Here is a 22,110-nt window from a genome sequence, read left to right as displayed (position 1 = left end):
ACAAGCAGAATTATAAAAATGAAGCAGAGATATTCTTCCTTGGATGTAAAGGTATGTGGCCGCTAGTTTCCTTCTACTTACTCCTTGCTAACTATTATCAGGTCATAAGCCGTGAGCTCTCTGCCAATATCCTTGGCCTGAGAATCGCCAACATCTACGATATCTCACCAGTATGTCCTGCGCGATCTTCACATCTGCTCAAGTTTGATTCATCCTGACAGTTATCATGTTATATAGCGCACCTTTCTTTTCAAACTCGCGCTACCCGATATTAAAAAACAGCTTATCATCAATGCGGGTTTCCACTGCCACCTCACGGAGTCATCACGCACTACAGCAGACGCACCCTCTCACTTTGTCAGCCGGCTCCGGAAACTCCTGAAAACGAGACGAATCACCGGCGTCCGCCAGATAGGTACAGACCGAATCCTTGAGTTCGAGATAAGTGATGGTCTTTTCCGTTTATACTTGGAGTTTTTTGCGGCCGGGAATCTCATCTTGACGGACGCAAAGTATGGGATTGTTGCGCTGCTGCGGCATGTTGCTCCCGGAAGTGATGTTGAGGAGGTCAAGGTCGGCATGTCGTATAAGTTGGAAAGCAAGATGAATTATAATGGCATTCCTCCACTCACCATCGACAGGCTCAAGGCCACACTCGAAAAGGACACCGGATCAAAGGTGCTGAAGCGGAGTTTATATTTTGGATTTCCAGAATATCCTCCTACATTACTTGACCATGCCTTTCATATTATTGGATTTGATTCGAAGCTTCAGCCAGCACAAATCCTGACTGACAATAATTTGATTCATGGTCTTATGGGTGTTCTTCAAGAGGCTGATCGAGTGAATAATGCATTATCCTCCGACCGTCAGACCCCTGGGTACATCCTAGCCAAGAACATCGTACCCGGAACTGCTGACGGAGCAGAGGGAACACAGTCGGCTCCTACGATTGAATTTAGAGACTTTCACCCGTTCGAACCCAGTCAATCGAAAGACCTCCCGAATACAACTATGCTACGCTTTGACACTTTTAACAGTGCGGTTGATAAATATTTCTCTTCAATAGAAGCTCGGAAGCTTGAGTCTCGTTTGACGGAACGCGAGGATGCTGCGAGAAAAAAACTTGAAGCTACAAAGCGAGACCATGAAAAGAGAGTGAATGCTCTAAAAGAGAAACAAGAGTTTCACGTTCGAAAGGCGCATGCTATTGAAGCGAATCTTCCACAAGTGGAGGACGCGATAAATGCTGTCAACGGCCTGGTTGCGCAGGGCATGGACTGGGTTGAGATTGCTAGGTTGATTGAAATGGAACAGGCGAAGGGTAATCCCGTTGCTCTGTGTATAAAGTTACCTCTTAAACTGTATGAGAATACAATCACAATCCTCCTAACTGAGGAAACAGCTGAAACTGAAGATGAAGATGAGGAGTCAGATGAATCTGAGGGAGACGACGAGGACGAGGATAATGACTACGGCGATGATGAATATGAGAGGCCCAAGCACAAGAAAATGACGGCAAAAACTCAGAAAGAGAAAAAGGAGAGGAAGGACAACCGATTGAGCATTGATATCGATCTGGGGATTTCTCCATGGGCTAACGCTCGACAGTACTATGACGAGAAGAAAATAGCAGCTGTGAAGGAAGAGAAGACACTGAAGGCTTCTACCAAAGCCATCAAGAGCACCGAGAAGAAGGTCAAAGCGGATCTCAAGCTTGCGCTGAAGCAGGAGAAGCCTGTTCTTCGCCGAGCCAGAAACCCAGCGTGGTTTGAAAAGTTCTTCTTTTTCATCTCCTCAGATGGTTACCTTGTTATCGGGTAAGTGCGCGCAAGTCATTTATCATGTTGCCGATAATATCAAAGCTAATAATTCCGGGATAGGGGGAGAGATCAACAGCAGGACGAGATACTATTTCAGCGCTATCTTAAAAAAGGAGACATCTATGTACATACTGACCTGGAGGGTGGAGTTCCGTTGATTGTAAAGAATAAACCCGAATTCCCGGATGATCCAATTCCTCCCAATACAATCTCACAGGCGAGTGCATACTCTGTTGCTTCCTCAAAGGCTTGGGATACCAAAGCAGCAATGGGTGGGTGGTGGGTTCATGCATCTCAGGTGTCAAAGGTGACTTCTACCGGTGATATTCTTAAAGCCGGCCATTTTATGATAAAGGGGGAGAAAAACCACCTTCCGCCGGGACAGATTGTTCTAGGGTTTGCGGTATTATTCCAACTCTCGCCTCAAAGTGTTCAGAACCACACGAAGTCTGTACCGTCCGCGTCAGATGAAATTGAGATAAATGATCAACATTCATCCAGTGCACCCGATGCATTGCAGGCAGAAACTGGCCAATCGGACCATCAGGAAGATGTGTCTCGCGAATATGCAGATGCATCCGCGTCAGATACAGGGGGGGAGGAAGAGCACGAAGATGACAAGAAAAATACACATTTGGAGGAAACAGTACAGTCTGTACAACTTGAAAACGATGAGGCCACAAATTCAAATCTGGGTTACTCGCACGACGATGAGAAGCGGGACGCCCCGCAGGTTGAGAGGGAACTTGTCCCAGATAACTCCGTGGATGCAGATGAAGTGGAAGAGGATGCTGACCAGTCCGAAGACGAAACTCAGTTGTCAGCCCCTTCAGCTATTCAAGGGTCTCGGCCGGCAACACCGTCGGTTATCAGCTCTACAGGAACACAGAAATCCAAGCCGCCCGTTCGCGGTAAACGAGGGAAGGCAAAGAAGCTAGCTACAAAATACAAAGATCAAGATGAAGAAGATCGTAAGCTTGCACTGCGACTCCTGGGATCAGCCCCTGGGTCTACAACCGTTAACAAAACAAAAACGAAGGCAGATATTGAAGCTGAGCGTGAAGCACAAAAGGAACGACGTAGAGCACAACATGAACGTGCCCTGCAGGCGGTGAAGCGGCAGCAAGAAGCATTTACCCGGCACTCCGTAGAGGATGCTTCTGGGGAGGAACATAAACTCGACTTTTCAATGCTGCCTGCTCTGGTTGGAACTCCAGTGGAGGGAGATGAAATTGAAGCTGCCATCCCCGTATGCGCCCCCTGGACCGCGCTGGGACAGTATAAGTACCGTGCAAAGCTACAACCCGGAAAGGTAAAGAAGGGAAAAGCCGTTAAGGATATACTTGCTAAATGGATACATGATGCCAGTGCCTTACAAGCACGGTCTACTGGGAGTAAACCTCCACACACAGGCGATTCTGAAGAGGTCAAGGATACAGCGGAGGAATCAACTGAAAACGCTGAAGATGCAAACCAGTTGCTTTCTATGGAACTGGACTGTATTAAAGCCTGGAGAGACGTTGAGGTTATGAATACATTACCTGTTGGTGGGTTTACTATTGTTTCTGTTGCTGGTGCCGGAGGCTCCAGTTCTGGCGTGGGACCAAAGAGCGTAGAAGGCAAAGGGAAAGGAAAGGGGAAGAAAACAGGGACCGCTAAAGGGGGTAAAGGAGGCAAAAAGAAATAAGATATATTTATCTTCTGTTCCGTGGTATCGCAGAATATCCCCAAGTATATAGTTGATTCCACAGGAACTAATGAGCGACGTACAAATCACAGAATACTTCGACCTATTTCCTCAACCCGTCACTGACTCTTCCGTCTATTTTCTAGTATGCAATCCAACCAGACCAAGTGCCAATTAGAAGATGTGCTTTTCACCATATTCCTTTTCATTATCCTTTTATAACAGCGTATCTCTCACTAATCAAGGCTTCATTGAGAAACCTTGACTTCTTCCTCAGCAGCTTTTCGTAATCGATTCATGACAGCTGCCGCTAAATCTCCTTCGGTATCTGATATTCCTTCAATGTAGATAACGGATACATTCCTTTCGTCAAGGCTGCGAAGGGCAGAGAACAAGCCGCGAGCAATGGACGAAGTGTCGTCTCCTAAATATATATCAAACATGTGGGTGATTTGTGAGGTTGAACTGATTTCGTTACATGTTATTGGTATATCGGCGGGCGAGTTTATAGTCGAAGGTGCAACTTCACCATTTGCATCATTGGGCGGTGGTTGAGATATCCCCAGCCCCTTTTTCCACGTTTTCGTTCGAATAATACCGATAGATGAGAAAAAAGTTGCATCATTTCCCGGCTCGGATCGTTTATTGATATCAGTAATTATTCGGTTCGTAACAAAGGAGATGTCCTGCCCAGCCTCGAAAAGGACAACCCTTGCTTTTGGAGAATAATGCTTATACTTCATCCCTGGAGCTCGAGGAGTAGCTTTGCCTTGTAAAGCTCCGTCCTTGTAGCCAATTTGCACATTCTCCCATCCCGGGCAAGTTCGTAGTTCGTCAATGCCAACTCCACCTGGTCGGAGAATTGCAGGTGGCGAACTAAGCCCATCGACAACGGTACTCTCAACACCCACTCCACATGGTCCGCCGTCTAGGATGATATCAATGCGTCCCTGAAGATCTGTATATACATGCTGTGCAGTGGTAGGAGAAGGTTTTGTAGAAGCATTTGCGGACGGTGCAGCCACTGGCCTATCAGCAAGTGCGATCAGGAGTCGCGCCAGGGGAGATGAAGGCATCCGTACGGCAAAAGTTGAGAGACTCGCAGTGACTTCCGGTGCTAAAGGCAAATGAGAGGGGTTGGGAAGGATAATGCTTAGCGCTCCTGGCCAGAATTTCTCGATTACTGGTTCATATATTTTCGGAATAGGTGATGCAGTAGGGTTGTGTATGGCCCCATTTGACGGCTGAGAAGTCTGAAGAAGTCGTTCAAGTTGTTCCCTAGAGCTGACATGAACAATAAGTGGATTGTCCGATGGCCGCTGTTTCGCCTTGTATATTCCCTGAACCGCTGCACTGCGTGTAGCGTCTGCTCCTAATCCATACACTGTTTCCGTCGGAAAGGCCACAGGGACATCACTAGTACGGATAGCCTCCGCAGCTTCAAGAAGAGCTGTAACTTCGGGCCCTTCCTGTTTGACCTGTCCAGCCCATTTTGCTAAGATGTCTTGACCTGGTGAGCAGTCTGCAAATCGGTGGACGGGTAGTATTCGAGTGACCCGCCCAGCACCCTCTTGATCTATCTTCTCAGGCATTGTCCTTAAAACATCGTCTCTAGGCAGTGGGCTAGCAGCAGCGCTATACAGTCTAACTGCACACCCTTTGCAGCGCCCTAGATAAGGGCAAAGGGCACGAGAAAAACTAACAGTAGCCGTGGCCGCAACCAACACTTTCCAGAAGAAATATTGATGCTAATAGCAAACAAAATCTTTTTATGGATGTGAAGGCCCAAGTATGATGCGGGAGAAGTGCATGCAAGTAATTCTCAGGCTGAGTCACACTTTGATCCACCAGATACTGCTCAAGATTTGCTCTCAAGGAATATAGCTAGACCTAAACCCAAGTATTTTGGTATCGACAAGATAAAGGGTATAGAACTATTCTATTTATCTGGAAAAGAGAAAGACAAATATTTAACAAGAAACTCGAAGCGTTTTTGATTATAAAAATTGATTTTCATGACTTTTTCGAGTCAAACTTAAGGTTTGATATTGAGCACGTGATGGTAAAAATAAACGTCATATTTTTAATTTTGATGGCTTGAATATGAATCCAGCGAATAAGTACTTGTTGGCATGGTAAGTCCTATAAAAACAGATGAAAGCCAGCTATTGTGAGGTCAGTCAGCCAGAAGGCTATTCTGCTTTAGAAATCCGACTAGGTCGCTTAACAAGTTCTCCGAGTACCAATGTCCGAGGCCTTCATACTCTTTCCAAGTGACTTCCATCCCCATAGTATCTAGAAAGCTTGCTGCCTCCCTTCCCAGGCATACAGGTATTTTTTGATCCTCCACTCCATGGCCAATAAATAGACGAGTATCTTGAAATGGCAGCGTGCAGGGTAGGGTACTGGGCAAGGAAATTTCGAGTTCCTCCATTAGGAAAGCCACTGCTTGGACCGGTGGTGGCCTGGGAGACTTCGATATGTCATTGTTGTCTGAACTATCGGCTGAGTCTTCAAAGGGATTAAAGTCCTCGTCACCAACATGGGCACCTTCTTCAATATCATCTACTCCCCGCGCAACGAGGTCCATTTGTCTTTGAAATGGTAGCCACCCGCACATGCCAATTGCTGCGCCCAACGGACCCCCATCCCATAGGAGCAAGGCTACCAAGGAAGCCGCACAGCCCTGGCTCAATCCCCCAAGGAAGACACGCTTGGAATTGCCTCCAAGCAATGATACCTCTCGCCTCAGTAACTCGTGAAGATAGGTGGCTGTCTCACGGAGCCCATCGATTTGGAGCGATTCACGCATCTGTCTCTCAAGAGCTGTTGCAGGGGGTGCTGTATCTGTGCTAAGAGTCCAGCTATCAAACCACTGGTTGATAATGCTCCGCTTATAGACAGTCGCGCGACGCCTGGAGGCAGTAGGGAACACAAACTTGGCGTGCGGGAATGTAGATGCAAGCGTGCACTCTGGGCATGTAGAACCGGGGAGGCCAGATATTGGAGACGACAGAAGAGTGGGCCCAAATTTCACAGCACTTGAGCCCTGGCCATGGAGGAGGATGAAGGTATACTGATGCACATCAAGTGGCGAAATAACGAGGGGCTCTGGGTAACCAGGTGCCATCTCAGGCATGGTTGTGAAGTCACCAGCTTTACGACAAGAGTGAGCCGAAACGGCCCTAGGTAACAATCCTATGGGGGTCTGTTTAAACTATAGAAGAATAAATCGAAGGCGGAGGTGCAGTATTCCACATTCTGTCAATCGTCAATATCGTGAGTCATCGTCACACTAACGCATTAGAATCTGGTCTCGAGGTGCGTATCTGAGCATTCCGTTAACAGCCATCGATACTGCTACTGTGCAAGTCAATGTACGGCGGCGCCAGAGTGTTGGCTGTACAATAAACATCAAATGTTGTTGATTCAGTTTCCTTTTTGGGTTTCATCGAATCTTCTGCCCTTTTAAGTTATGCATATTATGTAAGCTAATTAGGGTTTTGCGGCCGCCTTATTCCCGCTGATCGACGGTCTCGGATGCCTACCTTGGCACTGCTAACCTGATGTGGTACGTTGTTCCATTTTTGAGTTATACAGCGGTTTTTGTGCTGTTATCTCTTAGCTAATAACGAAATATTTAATCAGGTGTATATATCTTATTGGGCAGCTGGCTATAGGATGGGCTTCCGATACCGTCGATCAGAAATATCCGAGGAATTAGGCGGTTTTGCGGCGTATTTAATCACGTGATATAATATTACATCATCGATGTATTGATTACATAACCGTGTCTACGAGAAAGAAACAGATCAAACGGCTCGATAAATTAGCAATTTGACGATATTTATTATTAATTAATTTTGCTCGGCTGAGCTGATATGGCTTGCTGCACATAAAGATGTCTCGCCTGTTGGCACTACATGTGGTATGGTCTTGAAAACCTTGTATGCCGTGTATCTACTATGGTGGCGCCTTCGTATTCCGAAGCCAAGGCAGCAACGTTGAGCCGCATCAGGAGCTGTAACGCTATGTATATAAAGAGGCAGCATTCTCTGGTTTCCTCACTTGTAAACTCCCATTCCTACTATTACTCTACCTATTTTTCTCTAGTTAACCTGTTCTAGGGGCTTTGTTGATATACATTCAACGCTAGTTTGTTAACTACAAAAACCCCGCTACATACGATATCCACTCCCACTCCTACACAGATACTATGGCTTCTGATGAAGTAAACACCGTGGAGTTGTCCCTTCAGGGAACTCCAACAAAAACTGTTACACTGGCACCAGAGCGGGCTACAGTTATTCGTGAACTGGCTGATGTGCCGATCAAGGTGAGTTCGCAGCTTGTATTCAATTATTCTACGCCTTGTACTGATTAAAAGGTAGGCTGGTCCAAATGAAATCACCATTTGTGGTTTTGATCCAAGAATCGACTTTGACTCACTTCGTGTCACTGGCCATGGGCCAGCCACTATCACTGATATCCAAACTCTGGTAGTTTATCGTGATGAGGAATTTAATGACCTTTATCCATCTGAAGAGGAGAGCGAGGACGATGACACCGACTCGGAAGACCCGGATGACGACTTCGGAGTCGATAGGTCAGAGCTAGACAAAGTCATAGAAGAGATAAAGCGGATAAATACCAGACTTGCTTTCCTCGAAAATGACAAAACCTCGTCTACACAGTCTCTCTCTTTTCTTGATACCTATGGCAAGAGCATGTTGGCAAAGGATGTTGAGGTGGACAAGGTATCGGAATATATAGGCGTCTACCAGAAGCAACGGGCAAGCCTACGGGAATTATATGAGAAATCAGAGACAGAAACCGTTGAGTTAAATGAGAAGAAGGAAAAGTTAGAGCGAAAGAAACAACGGCTTGAGGATAATTTCCACAGGGAAAGAGCTCGTGCCGCAAAGCCATCACGCAAGGAGAGAGAGGCAAAGCGAAAAGAAAGAGACCTAAGACGGAAGAAAGAGAGAGAAGTACTCGGGGAAATCCGTATGTTTTGGTCGCCCCGTATTGGCCGTGTTGTTCTTCACGTTGAAGGGCATGGAGATGGGACTACACCTACAAGCAGACGAGGATCCGTTGTTTCAGCCAAGAAGCCGGATTTTGATGATACCATTACTCTATCATTGACCTATGTGACGAGTTTTGCCCGCTGGACCCCACGCTATGACCTGATGCTAAATACACCAACATCTTCTGGGAAACTGGTCTATAGAGCGGAATATTATAACCGGAGCTTTGAGACTTGGAAGGATACAACCATCATTCTCTCTACATCTCAGACCAGTTTCTCGGGAGTTGATGAGCACATTCCTTCTCTCCTGCCATGGAACGTTGGACTAAGGAAACATGATGTGATGGAACTAGAGGTCGCGACTGACACGTTGGCACCAAAGCGGATGAGCCACTGGAGTGGTGCGCTTACAGCCAGTGCCGAAACCCAAAAGAAATCAAGCAGGCACACCAGGCACAACTTGGAAGGGCCGGCAAATGAACCGACAGTAAGATATATGAAAGCAAGTCGCGACACCACTTCACAGCCGTTTCCACCACCACCACCTCCTCCACGTATGCCCGCGGGAGGACTATTTGGCTCCGCTCCTGTGGCACCTGCTTCTTCTTCATACCAAAATGAATACCAACGACCAATGGCGCAGCAAATGCTAAATCAGACAGTCCTTTTTGGAGGATCAGCCGGAGGCCGTGATCAACCGGATGACATGGCTCAGTGTGCTGCGATGGCACCTTACCTTGATGAAAGCGACGACGAGGACAATGATGACGATCAACTGGATGACGATGCATCGACTATCCATGGCTCGTCAAACGTGCTTGCGTTTAGGCAATCGTCTCGCCAAGACTATGGGCTTACTACCACATATAATGTGCCCGGATCGCGTACCCTACAGCCATCCTCATATGTCAGACGCCATATCATCGCAGAAATCGAACTGTCCTCTGTCACATTCTCGCATGTGATTATACCAAAGCTAAAGCAGGCAGCATTCCTCAAAGGGAGAGTTACCAATACGTCAACTACTCCTCTCCTTCGTGGCAAAGCTGGTCTAACCGTCGACGATGCGTTCCTGGGCAAGGCAACTATCCCAAATTGCAACCCAGGCGTCCCTTTCAACCTTAACCTCGGAGTTGATCCAGCCATCCAGGTGACATACTCAAAGCCCAAGGTCAGACGTGCAACAACTGGCTATTTTAACAAGGAAGACTGTGCAATCTTCACTCGCGTGTGCCGAATCAACAATACCAAGTCTTCACCGGTATCGTTGGTAGTCCTCGACCAAGTACCAGTGAGTGAAGATGAAAGGATCCGAGTCCGTCTGATTGAACCAAAGGGGCTCGATAGGGGAGATTCCGCTAAGATAGGAGCGGAGGTCTGCATCGATCGCAAGAGGGCCAAGGACTGGGGTAAAGGCAGTGTCTCCATCAACAAGGACGGCGAGTCAAATGGGCGATTCTCCTGGAGAAGCAGTTGATATCAAATTGTGCTGAGTATGAAGCAAAGATCCCAAGTGTCTGAAGTCGTTGGTCTCTAATCATGATCATGTATTTAACGAATTCCATTGATGCATCAGTAGTTAGTATATCTGAATTCAGTCCTTGTGACAACGAATAACGCTATTATCTCCTCTAATAATTATCTTTCTCATGCTGCTTTGTCCAGTAACTGTTGTGAATATTTGATGCTTCAAAAAAGCAGAAAAATGAAGTTGTTGATGGATTTCAATTCTACGCACGCTGATTGGCTGCGTCGAAAAACAACTCCATGTTCGTTTCTTCAACTTCGTCGAAGCCATCGAACATCGAACATCTTCGAGCGCCGAAGCAGCAACGAGAAGAGTCATTGTCTTTGCGCCTTTAGTACTCCGGGGGCCTCTGAGTGTATCGTTCCTCGCGATGGCTTCGAAACTACTTCCCTTCACCCTCCGGCACGCCGGCCGACAATATCTCCCACAGATCTCTTCCCGGCAATGTCGAACATTCACAACCGCTTCACCGCTTATGAGTGATGTCCTCCATGTTGTAAGTACTCATATGGTGTTTTGATTGACTCAGTTACCTTAATTCGGAAGATTGAGCATCTTTATGAAGCCCAATGGAAGCTGATGCGAGGTAAACCATAGCACCGAAACACACCTACCAACAACCCGACCATTCCATTCAAATTCTCCCAGGAAAACCTCACTGTTATCGATGAAATCCTTAAGCGTTATCCTCCTCAGTATAAGAAAGGTGCAGTTATGCCGCTACTAGACCTTGGGCAACGACAGCATGGATACACCAGCATCAGCGTGATGAACGAGGTTGCGCGCATGTTGGAAATGCCACCCATGAGAGTATACGAGGTTGCTACCTTTTATACCATGTACAATCGCGAGCCGGTCGGAAAGTACTTTGTTCAGATATGCACCACCGTATGTTTACTTGTCCCTCTTAGACGTGTGACATTCCCCATGTTCTAATCCTAATCTGTATCAAGACACCATGCCAGCTCGGCGGTTGCGGAAGCGATAAGATCGTCAAGGCTATAACGGAACATCTCGGTGTGTCATCACACGGTGCAACAACCCCAGATGGTATCTTCACCGTCCTTGAAGTCGAATGTCTCGGAGCCTGCGTAAATGCGCCAATGGTCCAGATCAACGATGACTACTATGAGGATCTCACACCAGAAACTACGATCCAACTACTCGATGCTCTCAAGGCTAGTGCCGTAGCTGCAGAGAACGGAACACAGTCCAATGTAAAGGTCCCACCGCCAGGGCCATTGAGTGGCAGAAAAACCTGCGAGAACAGCGCAGGCTTGACAAGCTTGACTGAGCCTCTTTGGGGAAATGAAACTTTGAGAAAAGACGGAGAGTTGTAAATTGGGATGTGCTCGAGAATAGGGAGTGTGTTTGAAATGAGCGTGATGAAGAAGAATCTCCTAGAATGAGAGAAGGTGATTTTATCCCGCCGAGTTTCTACCTTTTGCCATTTTTGTACAGTAACTTGCACCGGTCAGTTATGCGGTCATCTACTTTGCTATTTTTTATTCAGTTTGAGCCTCTAACATAGACGGGAGACTTAATATGAAAGATTAGCCCAACCCTTTCTTAAGTGTCTTTATAACCAGCTACATCGGGTATCTGGCATATAGACAGGAGAGTATCAAGTTTACTATGAAAATTAACCAGAGAATCTCAAGTACATGGCCGAATTGTAAACTCAACGAATATTGGATAGATGGGCTCAAGAAAAAAAAACCTCAAGAAAGAAACCCTGAACTATTTCTCATCAAAATCGTCATAATTCTCTGCATTTGATCCTTCTAATGGAAAACCTCGCCAGCCAACCTCATCAGTGTCTCTAATCTCGCTCTTGTCGACTGTAACAAAGTGGCCGCTCCTCTTTGCAAGATATTGTCGTCTCCGTTGCTCAAAAATGTTTACTTCAACAGTTCTCAGAGCCAAAACGTGGTAAATATGTACGTGTTTTAATTGACCGTAACGGCGTGAGCGTCCGATTGCTTGAGCCATTCCAGAGTCATAGTCATACTGTGATCGAGCAACCAGTGGACCAAAAAATATGATATGATTTGCATTTTGTAGATTCCTATATTCACTTGATTAGGCGTAAGTTATATATGGAGAATGTAGGGTGGTTACTTACAGTCCTGATGCAGTTACATCTCCAAGATTCAGTATCAACACCTTACTTTTAACTGTTTCCTTTCCGTTCTGGAATTCAGATATTTTACCTCCTGGAGTTCGATCTCCTGGCTGGACAACGATGTGAGGTATATTTGCTAGTTGTAGTGCAGTTGCTGCTGCATCCATTAACTCAGGGAATTGAATGAAGAGCAGAACCTGGTCATCGCCTGGAATTTTCTTCGTATCTTGCAATAGGTTGATAACTGCTGTAAACTTTGAGCTACCGTACTTTGCAAGCTCTCTGTCTTGTGCATTGTAGTCAAAATGGCATAGATCAGCCCATCTGATGATTCGGTACTCATGAACTGTTCCACCGCAGCCAGGTAATAAACATCTTTCACGAAGCTGGCAACGTTCTAGACACGACTCACATACACTGTGGCCACATTCCCCTAGGATGGAAAACGGTCGAGCATCATCTCTCTGCTTACAGCAGCTATAGCAGGTAAACCTAGAACCTGATGGAGGACTCTGAAAGCATCGAACTGCCTGATACAGCCTTAGAGCTCGCGCATGAGCTACCGTTTCATAAACAAGGCGGCGCAAACTGTCAGTACAGTAATTGAGATCGCTGATAAGCTCCGTCTGATTCTTAGGAAACTCAGGCCTTGGATCGTCCAGATGGTTCTTCTTCTATATATAACTTAGCCTCAGTGGTAAAACGGGATAGTTACCAAGGATAGACTGCCTACCTCATGTGCCGTAAGGTAGAACATACTACCATCATCCGGAGTTGACTTCAATGTTGTATCGTGGAGAAGCATTTTAATACCAAGAGTAACAAGTAGATCCCCAAATCTATCCTCCTGAATGCCTTCCAGTAGTCTATCAAAATGTGCTGTCCCTTCATCTAGTTGCTGACGGAGCCATAAGGCCCTTTTCAACTGAGAGATAATATCCGCAGCAAGACGACCAATTTGTTTACGTCTTATGGACATGAGAGGATTGTCTTCCTCATGCGTTGTTCCAGGTTTCTCCTGTGACATGGGCCTCGGAAGAGGTGTAGAGTCTGTGAATGTAAATAAAGAGCAACATTTAGATAACGCCTCTTCTGGGCCGCTGCTGGTTCCAATGATTTCATCTAGACGAGCGATCTCCTCAGAGTCATAAAGTCCTCGTCCATGTTTCCTGAGACGCAAATTTTGAGACATAAGTTGCATGAAAAGCTCCAGGTAAACTGCACGTTCAGCTGCTGATAGGGATACTCCAATGATATGTTCGGTCCAAGGAATTTCATCTATATCAGGTACATTCTAAAAAAGTCAATACATATCTTTCCTCAATCATTGGTCGTAGAGTCGAGACTTACCTTCCTCATGAACTGGTCTAAGAACTCTTGGGCCAGTTGATGCCTTCTCTGGTGCCATACGCTACTTCGTCGGGTCACTAGAGGCTGAAATTGTTCGACCTCTGTTCACGTTAGTAATCCTGATAAAGGAAAAGGGCTAATATGAATGACCATACCCGTCTTCTCACGTTGAATTACTCTTAATCTCTCATTATCAACCTTCCGACCGTCGTCTTCATCAATACCTAAGTTAATTCCAAGAAATGGGGAGAAAGACTTGATGTCTGCAAAATTGTTTAGAGGAGGCGTCCCTGATAGAATCCATTTCTTTCGAGAAGAGATCATTAGAGTAGCGGCGTAGTTCCGATCTTTTGAATAAGTGAATTCATCAATGACGATTCGACTGAACTCGAACATATGCAGTAATGGTGAACGAACACTTTTCCAGTCGTTGGTTGACTTGCAAAGTTTGAATATTTCAACAGAAACTCCTCCATCCTTCCGTTGGGGTTGGATGTCCTTCTTTTGTTTCTTTAGATCCTGCGGAATCTCTGCCACAGGGGCAATGATGGAGGCTTCTCTCTTTCTTTTTCCCAACTCAACAGTCACCGAGTTCATGTCTCCACTTATGTCATCCATTGATGTAGTCTCATGTAAACTGGCAGCAGCAGCCTGTCGCATTTTCACAAGATGCTCCTGAAATTTTTGCCCTTTCAACCGCTTTGATGGTTTATATTTTGAAAGGCCATTCCCTCGTTGAAGCTCCTCTTTCCTATCATGAATATTGCTTAGGACAGACGTGGCGCCGGAGGTAATAAGCCGATCGACTTGGTCTGACAGGGAGTGAAGGGCATCTTTGAGCCATTCCACGAAAATGCGGCCTTCCCCCTTGGGTAGCTCGGGAGCAGCTGCAAAACACTCCATCACAGTATAGTAAGATGTTCCCTTCAGGATTGATGTAGATACCAAGACAATATCCGCTTCCTCAAAGTCGCGTATTGTAGCCGAAGCATACGAAGAATTTGCTTTAATTTCCAAAACTTTGTAGGTATTGCCCAAAAATTTTTGTATCTCTCGTTTCCATTGGTCAAAGAGGTGACCAGGAACCAAAATCAATGTTGCTTTGATAGGGATTCTTCCCTTAACAAGTTTTGGAACGCTAGCACGGTCCTTTTCGTAGTATATATCAATAAGACCAAGTGATATTGCAGTCTTACCATATCCAACTTCGTCTCCAAGGATCCCTCCAAGTATCAGTTTCCTTATTGAAGCCTTACCTTCTGCCCGCCAGTTGATAGTAGGTAGAAGAGCCTCAACTACTTCTTCCTCAACAAATGCTGAGGCTTTGTCGCTTTCTTGATGGCACATCCATTGGAGAGAGCGCAGTTGTTCTGGTCGTAAATGATAGTATTTGAAATTTGGGGGCTGGGCGTGTTCAATATCCAATTTGTTGTCTCGCTCCAAAAGTTTCGGTAACCGCCGCGGGATAAACCCCGTTGTATCTATACATAGGCGCCATTGCAAAGAAACATTCTCCTTTGTGCCCAGGTTGCCAACTGCCCGATGAAGAAGACTCAAGATATTAAGACAAATTCGAAGGTGAAACACTGAATGCTCGTCAAAAGTTGTAAATCCCAAAAACGGTGCAGGTCTATTCTTTATGCTTCTTTCAAAAGAGGCTGCATCTTCCGGGTTTTCATATGCATATACGCGATCCTTCTCATCGAGGGCCCAAGCCAAGCGAGGCTTCGTAGGAGCGCATGTTAAACAGTCTAGGCCAAAGCACACCCTATCGTTTTCAACATTCTCCCAATTTTCGAACTGCGTAATTCCAATTGCCCTCCGCAATATCCATGCAAATTTTCGGAGCATGGAGGTAGATTCTAACAAATTTTCTTGCTTTGGTATTCCAAATGCTGTTCCTATGTCCGCAGAATCAGCTGGAATTGAGCAATGAAGCACAGCAGAATAAGAATTGTCACAAGTGAAGCTGCATGATGCGGCAATATCTAAAGGGCCTGGTATAAAATATTGTGGAGGAGGTGACGTTTGATAAACGTTCAACGAAACTTCCGCTGATTCTCTCCATTTCCGGTACCAACATTGAACAATCTCTTGTTCCTGGTTGAGATACAATGGGTTCCAATTTGGGCGAATCTCGGCTATAATATTCCTTGTTTGCCCAAAATCTAATCGTTCGTGATCTATTGAGAATACCCAAGAATCCAACTGATGGGGTCCAATTTCTGTAGGATCCAAAAATAAATAAATCGGGCCGCCTGGAGAATTCAGTCGCTTGCGTAAACTCCCACTGGAAGTGCCACAATCGGGCAGCAGCTTATAAGCGCCACGAATATCAGCTTCCAATTTACTCATATCTCCGTCTTTTGCATCTATATGAAGGACAGACCAAGTTTTCAGATTTCGAAAGTTTGGGCGTTGCAGGCCAGACCGGGACGGAAGGGAGTCTATCAACCCTCCACCACCTGTTACTAGAAGGTCAAACTGTGAGCTGATAGGAGACCCAATTTGCCATATTCCATCTAGTATGTTTGCACCGCTCGGCACCATTTTAGCAATTGGATAAGATAGGATTTGCCGAAGTGGTGAGTTACTTGGCTCTGTTTTTCTTGGTATAGCATACAGTAGCCATTGGAGGCCAGTTGTGGTGCAGTTGAGCTTTAGCAAAGAATTGGCGCTTTCATAAGTGATAGCCCATGCAGGCTGCCTGGTTACACCTTGGAATTTAAGAACTTCTCCAAGAGCAGGTTTAATTGCAGCCATGAATGCATCCCAAGCCTTGGTAACATCTGGTGATAAAGTTGGCTCTTGGAAACGACTGAACATGTCAACGTCTATACCACTAACAATGAGGCGCATAGGCAGTCTAGTTTTGACCCGCGTTTGGAACTCTATCGGAGGTAGACGCTGCTTCAGTTCATCTGCATCTACACGTTTGTAGGAATGTGTAGGATTCTTTCCGCACCTCGAGCATGCTTTATGATCGCAGAGCGTGCACACAAGAATACTCTCCGATCGCGTCCCCATCTGACCATCACAGTAGCACAACTGAGAGGTTCTAAGAGCTAGCTGATATATATCCATTACTGAGATAGCGCTCTCTCCTGTGGTATTTGTCACCAGTGGTATCAGCTCGTGGCATTGTGTGGTGGAAGGCGGCTGGGTAACGACCTCAGAATTATCAAGATTAGAATAAGTAGAGTAATGTGGTAATGCTTGATAGCCTAAAGTCAAAGCGCTTATAATAGCAGCTCCTACTACAGTTGAGGTCATTGCATTTCCTGCCAGGTCATGTAAATCACGCTGGCCATCATTATTGATCAAAAGCTTGTCAATTGGAATTCCCTGTAGTGCGAGAGCCTCGATCCCGAGAAGCGGACCTCCTCTAGAGGTTATGAAATGCTGCCCACGGGGCGTTAGACATCCCGCAACACCAGATGCTCTCTGGTCCAGCTCCCTGTCTAAACCTTGAGAGAGATCAATGACCCTGGATTTAAAACTGATGTCATATCCCCGTGCTATAGTTCGCAAAAAGTTAACGTCGAGAGTATCCCAGACACGTTCGGTTTGTGTTCTGCTCCACCCATGCCAATAGAAATCTGGCATCTGGCAGGCTCCGTTGTCTTGCCATTTAGTCAATGGCCGTTTATCCCCAAGACCTTCTCTCATTCGATACCCGAGGTGGCGGGCCTTGTATCTTGTCCAATCAACTGCTTGACGATCCTTCGTTGAATTCACGGATATATCGCTAACTGCATCCTGGAGGCGGATATCGTCGTTACGTAGCAGAAATTGGGTAACTGGAGAGCTTGCAGGGCGTTCCAACTTCTTCATCATCTGCGCGAAAGCGGATGGCTTCTTTGATTTGATATCTCCTACGGGCTCTGTCACCATTTTCCTCTGATCGATGCAAATCATGTAGCCTCTTTCACGTGTCTGTGGGAGGTAGTAGTTCTTGGAGTCGATCTTCATATGGTAGCCACTGTAGTCGATTTCTTGCATAATGGTCTTGATTTGCTCCCAGGGGGCAGAGCACACATTTTCTAGGACAACCAATGCTGGGCGGCATCGTTGCATGTACCGTAGTACTCCGTAGAACGTATGACCCGACTCCCCCATCTCCTCAAGAGTTTTGCGATAAAAGTTGAGCGCAGAGAAATCAACACAGGAGAAACCAACTACCAATAAATCAGGATCAGTTGGAACTTTTCTCACTGATCCGAATGCAGTAGTTCTATGCAAAGCCGTTATTATCTGATCAAATAAATGGATAATAGGGTTAGCCGTACGCTTCATCCGCAACCAGTTCATTAACATCTCTGAATATGATTTCTGGCGCAAAATTCCTTTGTATATAGGATTGCTTGAACGCGTCTATTTCTGCACTAAATAAGTGATGGAGGCGAAATGTTTTGCCAACAAGTTGCCGAAGACCTAAGAGTCCAACAATTAGCCAAAATTGGGAGAATAGAATCATTGGACATACTGTTTTGTATCATCTCTAGAGCAAGCAAGGGAGATTCAGTGCCCGAACACATAGTAGCGACGCGTAGTTCATGAGAACCAATATGGTCAAGGAAGGAATTAAAGCCATTCTTCAATGCTTGAGCAGTGAGATCTTCAAAAATCTCTTCAATTTTACAGATTGGTGGAAGTGATCTGTCAAGTCCGGGCTTTGGCCGTTCACCTGGGAGAGTAGTGTATTTTCCTCTGAGTATTTCCGGAGGCACTGATATCAGCATAGATCTAATTTCTTCCGTTACTGCTTCACGCACTGCGGGAGGCTCTTCCAAGACTTTCTCTTGATGACGAAGGTCAACTGACGCGTCGAGAAGAGATTCAACATCCGTGTCCGAGGTGCCGGTAGATAGAACACTGCTGTCTTCCACTGAGGATATTGAACTAGACGCGTCCGTCTTGCTTGGGGAGAGGCATTCTTCGCCAAAATCCATCTTCAATGGGGGACAGCTAGTCCTCCAGGGATGAGGAGGCACAGAACACGTAGTATAGATTCAATTTCTCAGATACCTAACGACTCGACCTGTAGTAAAGAAGTTAACGTGTAAAGGGGAGCTATCATTATACCATTGTGAAAAAGGTAAAAGGATAGTGAAGACTAGGATAGTGTGCCACACGCTGTTTGTGACTTTAGTTTCATGACTTGGTTCATTCTTATAATAGCTGGAAATACCCATGGAAATGCGTTCAGAAACAAGCCATCGTTACCAATATATGTATAAAGGAATTTATACATGTGGCACATAGTAAGACTGCTAGAAATCAGAAAACTATAGGAATATTCCATTGGATCCCTAGACAATGGCATTGATCTATAGAGAAACAGTCTGATTTGCTCTATTTTGTCTCTCCATCTGGAGTCCTGGCCATGGGTATCCCAAACAGTCATTGCTGGCTATCTGGCCTGCTCATCCTATGCAGTTCCAGTATTCCAGTTCCTATAGGTTAGGGATAAGCAATCTCTACATGATTTGACATTAGAAAGCGGAAGCTTACTGTTACAGATTTTTGCAGGGTCAACTTGACTATCCATGATAATAAGGCATATAAAGACAATGGACGGTATAATCAAACCTTTTTCCCCCCCATATAACTGTTAATTATATTGTTGAATTAAGATTTTGATATCAAGCGAAACAAGAGTCACGTGAAATCTGCTACATAAATGTTAGATATATGGATTTGAAAATAAAGATTATAATATTATTAGGTGTGTCAAGGAATAAATATGACACATTCTAAAGGAAACAGAGGATGAGGCATGATGGACAGAAGGTAGGTGTTGACCAGTGATCAGAATAGATGCATAAAACACATCTATGTGGCATTATGATATCTATCAACCTTTGAGAATCGCTCCAAAACACCATTATGACAACACCAAAGCAGAAAACCTCCCATCCCGCCCTTGCGCCAGAGAAATCGAGCCGTATATGGACTAGTTATACATAGATAACAAGTAAACAGCATACTAACCGTTTGAAACCGTCCAATGCTTTTCAGTTTAACAAAACAAGCCAATTGCATCTCATCTCATCCCTCCCTGGAGAAGCTGTTGCCTTAATACCATGATTTGATTCCGTTCCGTTGGGGGCAGAGCGTCGATTGTCGCCTGTGGCATGCTAAGAACTTGCTGTAATAGCTCCTCTTGACCAGGAACCTGTGCTACTGGTGGAGGTGCCTGCTGCGGCGCAACTTGTGGCGGGGGTGCGAATGGGGTGCCGTGTAGGGGAGGAGTTGCTACCTGGCCCGGAGCGGGAGGATATGGCTGATACTTTTGCTGCATTGGAGGAGGTGCTTGTTGAGCCGCCTGCGCTTGGGATGCTTGGTCTACAACTGAGCCTAGCGTGTTGTAGTCAACAAGATTCATGAGAAGCAGTGCCTGAAATATGGCATATGCTAGCTGTGGAGCTTGTCTCAATAACTCCGTGGCTCGAGCGGGATCGGCCATGACGAGAGATTTCATTTGAGAGAGGACGTCGAGGAGCTGAGGAGCGGGTAGCGAAGATAAGGTCTGTGATATGGCATTGGGACATGTCAAGTTTGGAGGAAGATCGGCTCCCGGGGGTAGGGCTGGTAGAAGAGGGGCTTGCGAGTTCTGTGTCTCCTGTCCGGCACTGCTCGACATCCCTGGCTGTGATTGCTGGGAGTAATCCGGGGGCACAGAATCCTTCTCATTATTGTGAGGCCAGTCGACTCGGATCTTGCGTCCCATAACTTCATAATCATTCAAGTTTCGGATGGCGGAGGCCGCAGCATCTGCATCGGCGAAATCTGCAAAGCCATAACCCTTTGGTTTTCCCGTTTCAGGGTTGATCATGAGCCTGAACTTCGTTACTGTTCCCGCAGAGCTAAGTATATCCTTCACCTGTTCCTCTGTGAGATCTAAAGTCACCGTCAGTGTAAAATGCTCAAACGGAGAGGGAGGGAGAGCTAGGTGGCAGGGTGAAGGACTCACTGTATGGGATATTCCCAAGGAAAACACTCTTCCCCGACCTTTCTGGAGCCATATTTGTCGTCCTCACGTAGTGCTAAGGCCTGGCAGCCTTCTTGAAACAGGAGTTGCTGGCGTCCAAGGGTTCGTTATGATATGGAAAAGTTGTTTTGCTTGTTCTTCGAAGTTCAACTTTTGGTCGTTTTAGCCCGAGCTTCCCCGATCCGGACTAGCGCCATCGCTTTCTAAACTTCTTCAATTTCTCCAGACTTTCACTGCTTAGACGAAGACGAGGTATTAAGAATAATCCGGTTGAACGAGCAGACAAACACACTCTCGCTGATTTTACACAACCATGGCAGACCCTCGTGAGACCTGGCAGAAGCTTCAGAATGCCATCCAGCAGCGGGGACGTGGAGGATTCGGTGCAGGTGGTGGCTTTCCTGCCGGCGGAAAAGCTTTCGGGGGTGCTGGGTTGTTGATTGCACTGGGATTGGGAGGCTATGTGCTTTCGAATTCTCTTTTCAATGGTATGTGCTCTTAGGTTGGCTGTCATTTATTCGCACTAGGACTGACTGCGACGTGCCGTATAGTTGATGGTGGTCACCGAGCGATCAAATATACAAGAATAAGTGGAGTGAAGAAAGAGATATACAATGAAGGTAAATTCTTTATAGCACCTGTCTGCAAGCTTATATCTTGTTTAATTAGGTCGTTTTCTGTTAACATTTCATATTAAGGTACACATTTCCAGATCCCATGGTTTGAGACACCTATAATCTACGATGTCCGAGCGAAACCACGAAATGTCGCTTCTCTTACCGGCACCAAGGATTTGCAGATGGTCAATATAACCTGCCGTGTACTATCACGACCGCGCGTTGAGGCGCTTCCACAGATCTACCGTACTCTCGGAACAGACTTTGACGAGAGAGTTCTTCCATCCATTGTCAACGAGGTTTTGAAGAGTGTGGTGGCTCAATTCAATGCCAGCCAACTTATCACTCAGCGAGAGAGCGTTGCCCGTCTTGTACGAGACAACTTGGCCAGACGTGCTGCACGCTTTAACATAATGCTTGACGATGTATCTCTAACGGTATGAAGCCCTTGGACTTTTTATTTTGTCTTTTTCTCCTGTTCGTTTTTCATATATTCTAACTTCTTACCACAATAGCATCTTGCATTCTCTCCCGAGTTCACTGCTGCCGTTGAAGCCAAACAAGTTGCCCAGCAAGAAGCCCAGCGAGCAGCTTTCATCGTTGACAAGGCCCGCCAGGAGAAACAAGCCACTGTCGTCAGAGCACAGGGTGAGGCCCGGTCTGCTCAGCTTATTGGTGATGCCATCAAGAAGAGTAAGAGTTATGTTGAGCTACGAAAGATCGAAAACGCCAGAAATATTGCCCATATCTTGCAGGAAGCCGGTGGAAAGAACAAGATGTACCTTGATTCCGAAGGTTTAGGCCTAAATGTTACCGCTCACGGAGAAGGATCTGATTAAATTCTTGACGATGTTCTCCCGAACTCTCTGCACGGCTGGTCAACGGACGGCGTTTACCAGAGGCATGGGAAGGGATTTGGTTCCGTTTTAAGCTTGTGTATAATTACCTGTACCA

At 46.0% G+C, this 22,110-nt stretch overlaps 8 protein-coding genes across 8 annotated transcripts; 4 read left to right on the top strand and 4 right to left on the bottom strand.

Moving 5' to 3' along the window:
* Positions 1 to 18: 18 nt before the first annotated feature.
* Positions 19 to 3,510, top strand: MCYG_04693 (serologically defined colon cancer antigen 1; the record flags this gene model as incomplete). The annotated part of the gene is made up of 4 exons (XM_002846910.1): positions 19 to 51; positions 102 to 170; positions 238 to 1,820; positions 1,884 to 3,510. The coding sequence occupies 4 exons, from the start codon at positions 19 to 21 to the stop codon at positions 3,508 to 3,510; spliced, it is 3,312 nt and encodes a 1,103-aa protein (XP_002846956.1).
* Positions 3,511 to 3,758: 248 nt separating this feature from the next.
* On the bottom strand, positions 3,759 to 5,102 carry MCYG_04692 (translation initiation protein Sua5; the record flags this gene model as incomplete). The annotated part of the gene is made up of 1 exon (XM_002846909.1): positions 3,759 to 5,102. The coding sequence occupies one exon, from the start codon at positions 5,100 to 5,102 to the stop codon at positions 3,759 to 3,761; it is 1,344 nt and encodes a 447-aa protein (XP_002846955.1).
* Positions 5,103 to 5,593: 491 nt separating this feature from the next.
* On the bottom strand, positions 5,594 to 6,649 carry MCYG_04691 (conserved hypothetical protein; the record flags this gene model as incomplete). Its single annotated transcript, XM_002846908.1, has 2 exons — positions 5,594 to 5,675; positions 5,775 to 6,649. The coding sequence occupies 2 exons, from the start codon at positions 6,647 to 6,649 to the stop codon at positions 5,594 to 5,596; spliced, it is 957 nt and encodes a 318-aa protein (XP_002846954.1).
* A 762-nt stretch (positions 6,650 to 7,411) lies between these two features.
* On the top strand, positions 7,412 to 10,019 carry MCYG_04690 (conserved hypothetical protein; the record flags this gene model as incomplete). The annotated part of the gene is made up of 3 exons (XM_002846907.1): positions 7,412 to 7,438; positions 7,667 to 7,846; positions 7,902 to 10,019. 3 exons carry the CDS (start codon positions 7,412 to 7,414, stop codon positions 10,017 to 10,019), a joined length of 2,325 nt encoding a protein of 774 aa, XP_002846953.1.
* Positions 10,020 to 10,440: 421 nt separating this feature from the next.
* MCYG_04689 (NADH-ubiquinone oxidoreductase 24 kDa subunit) lies at positions 10,441 to 11,410 on the top strand (the record flags this gene model as incomplete). The annotated part of the gene is made up of 3 exons (XM_002846906.1): positions 10,441 to 10,566; positions 10,668 to 10,958; positions 11,036 to 11,410. 3 exons carry the CDS (start codon positions 10,441 to 10,443, stop codon positions 11,408 to 11,410), a joined length of 792 nt encoding a protein of 263 aa, XP_002846952.1.
* A 400-nt stretch (positions 11,411 to 11,810) lies between these two features.
* On the bottom strand, positions 11,811 to 18,497 carry MCYG_04688 (DNA repair protein rad8; the record flags this gene model as incomplete). The annotated part of the gene is made up of 9 exons (XM_002846905.1): positions 11,811 to 12,138; positions 12,196 to 12,541; positions 12,785 to 12,869; positions 12,929 to 13,489; positions 13,546 to 13,622; positions 13,701 to 13,769; positions 13,989 to 17,779; positions 17,835 to 17,979; positions 18,032 to 18,497. 9 exons carry the CDS (start codon positions 18,495 to 18,497, stop codon positions 11,811 to 11,813), a joined length of 5,868 nt encoding a protein of 1,955 aa, XP_002846951.1.
* A 474-nt stretch (positions 18,498 to 18,971) lies between these two features.
* On the bottom strand, positions 18,972 to 20,573 carry MCYG_04687 (cleavage stimulation factor 64 kDa subunit; the record flags this gene model as incomplete). Its single annotated transcript, XM_002846904.1, has 3 exons — positions 18,972 to 19,001; positions 19,631 to 20,448; positions 20,522 to 20,573. The coding sequence occupies 3 exons, from the start codon at positions 20,571 to 20,573 to the stop codon at positions 18,972 to 18,974; spliced, it is 900 nt and encodes a 299-aa protein (XP_002846950.1).
* Positions 20,574 to 20,852: 279 nt separating this feature from the next.
* On the top strand, positions 20,853 to 21,995 carry MCYG_04686 (prohibitin-2; the record flags this gene model as incomplete). The annotated part of the gene is made up of 4 exons (XM_002846903.1): positions 20,853 to 21,027; positions 21,091 to 21,159; positions 21,238 to 21,593; positions 21,672 to 21,995. The coding sequence occupies 4 exons, from the start codon at positions 20,853 to 20,855 to the stop codon at positions 21,993 to 21,995; spliced, it is 924 nt and encodes a 307-aa protein (XP_002846949.1).
* Positions 21,996 to 22,110: the final 115 nt, after the last annotated feature.

This window comes from Microsporum canis, genomic scaffold (genome assembly GCF_000151145.1).
Source record: "Microsporum canis CBS 113480 supercont1.4 genomic scaffold, whole genome shotgun sequence".
Classification (NCBI taxonomy): Eukaryota; Fungi; Ascomycota; class Eurotiomycetes; order Onygenales; family Arthrodermataceae; genus Microsporum; species Microsporum canis.
This window is presented reverse-complemented; position numbering and strand designations above follow the sequence as displayed.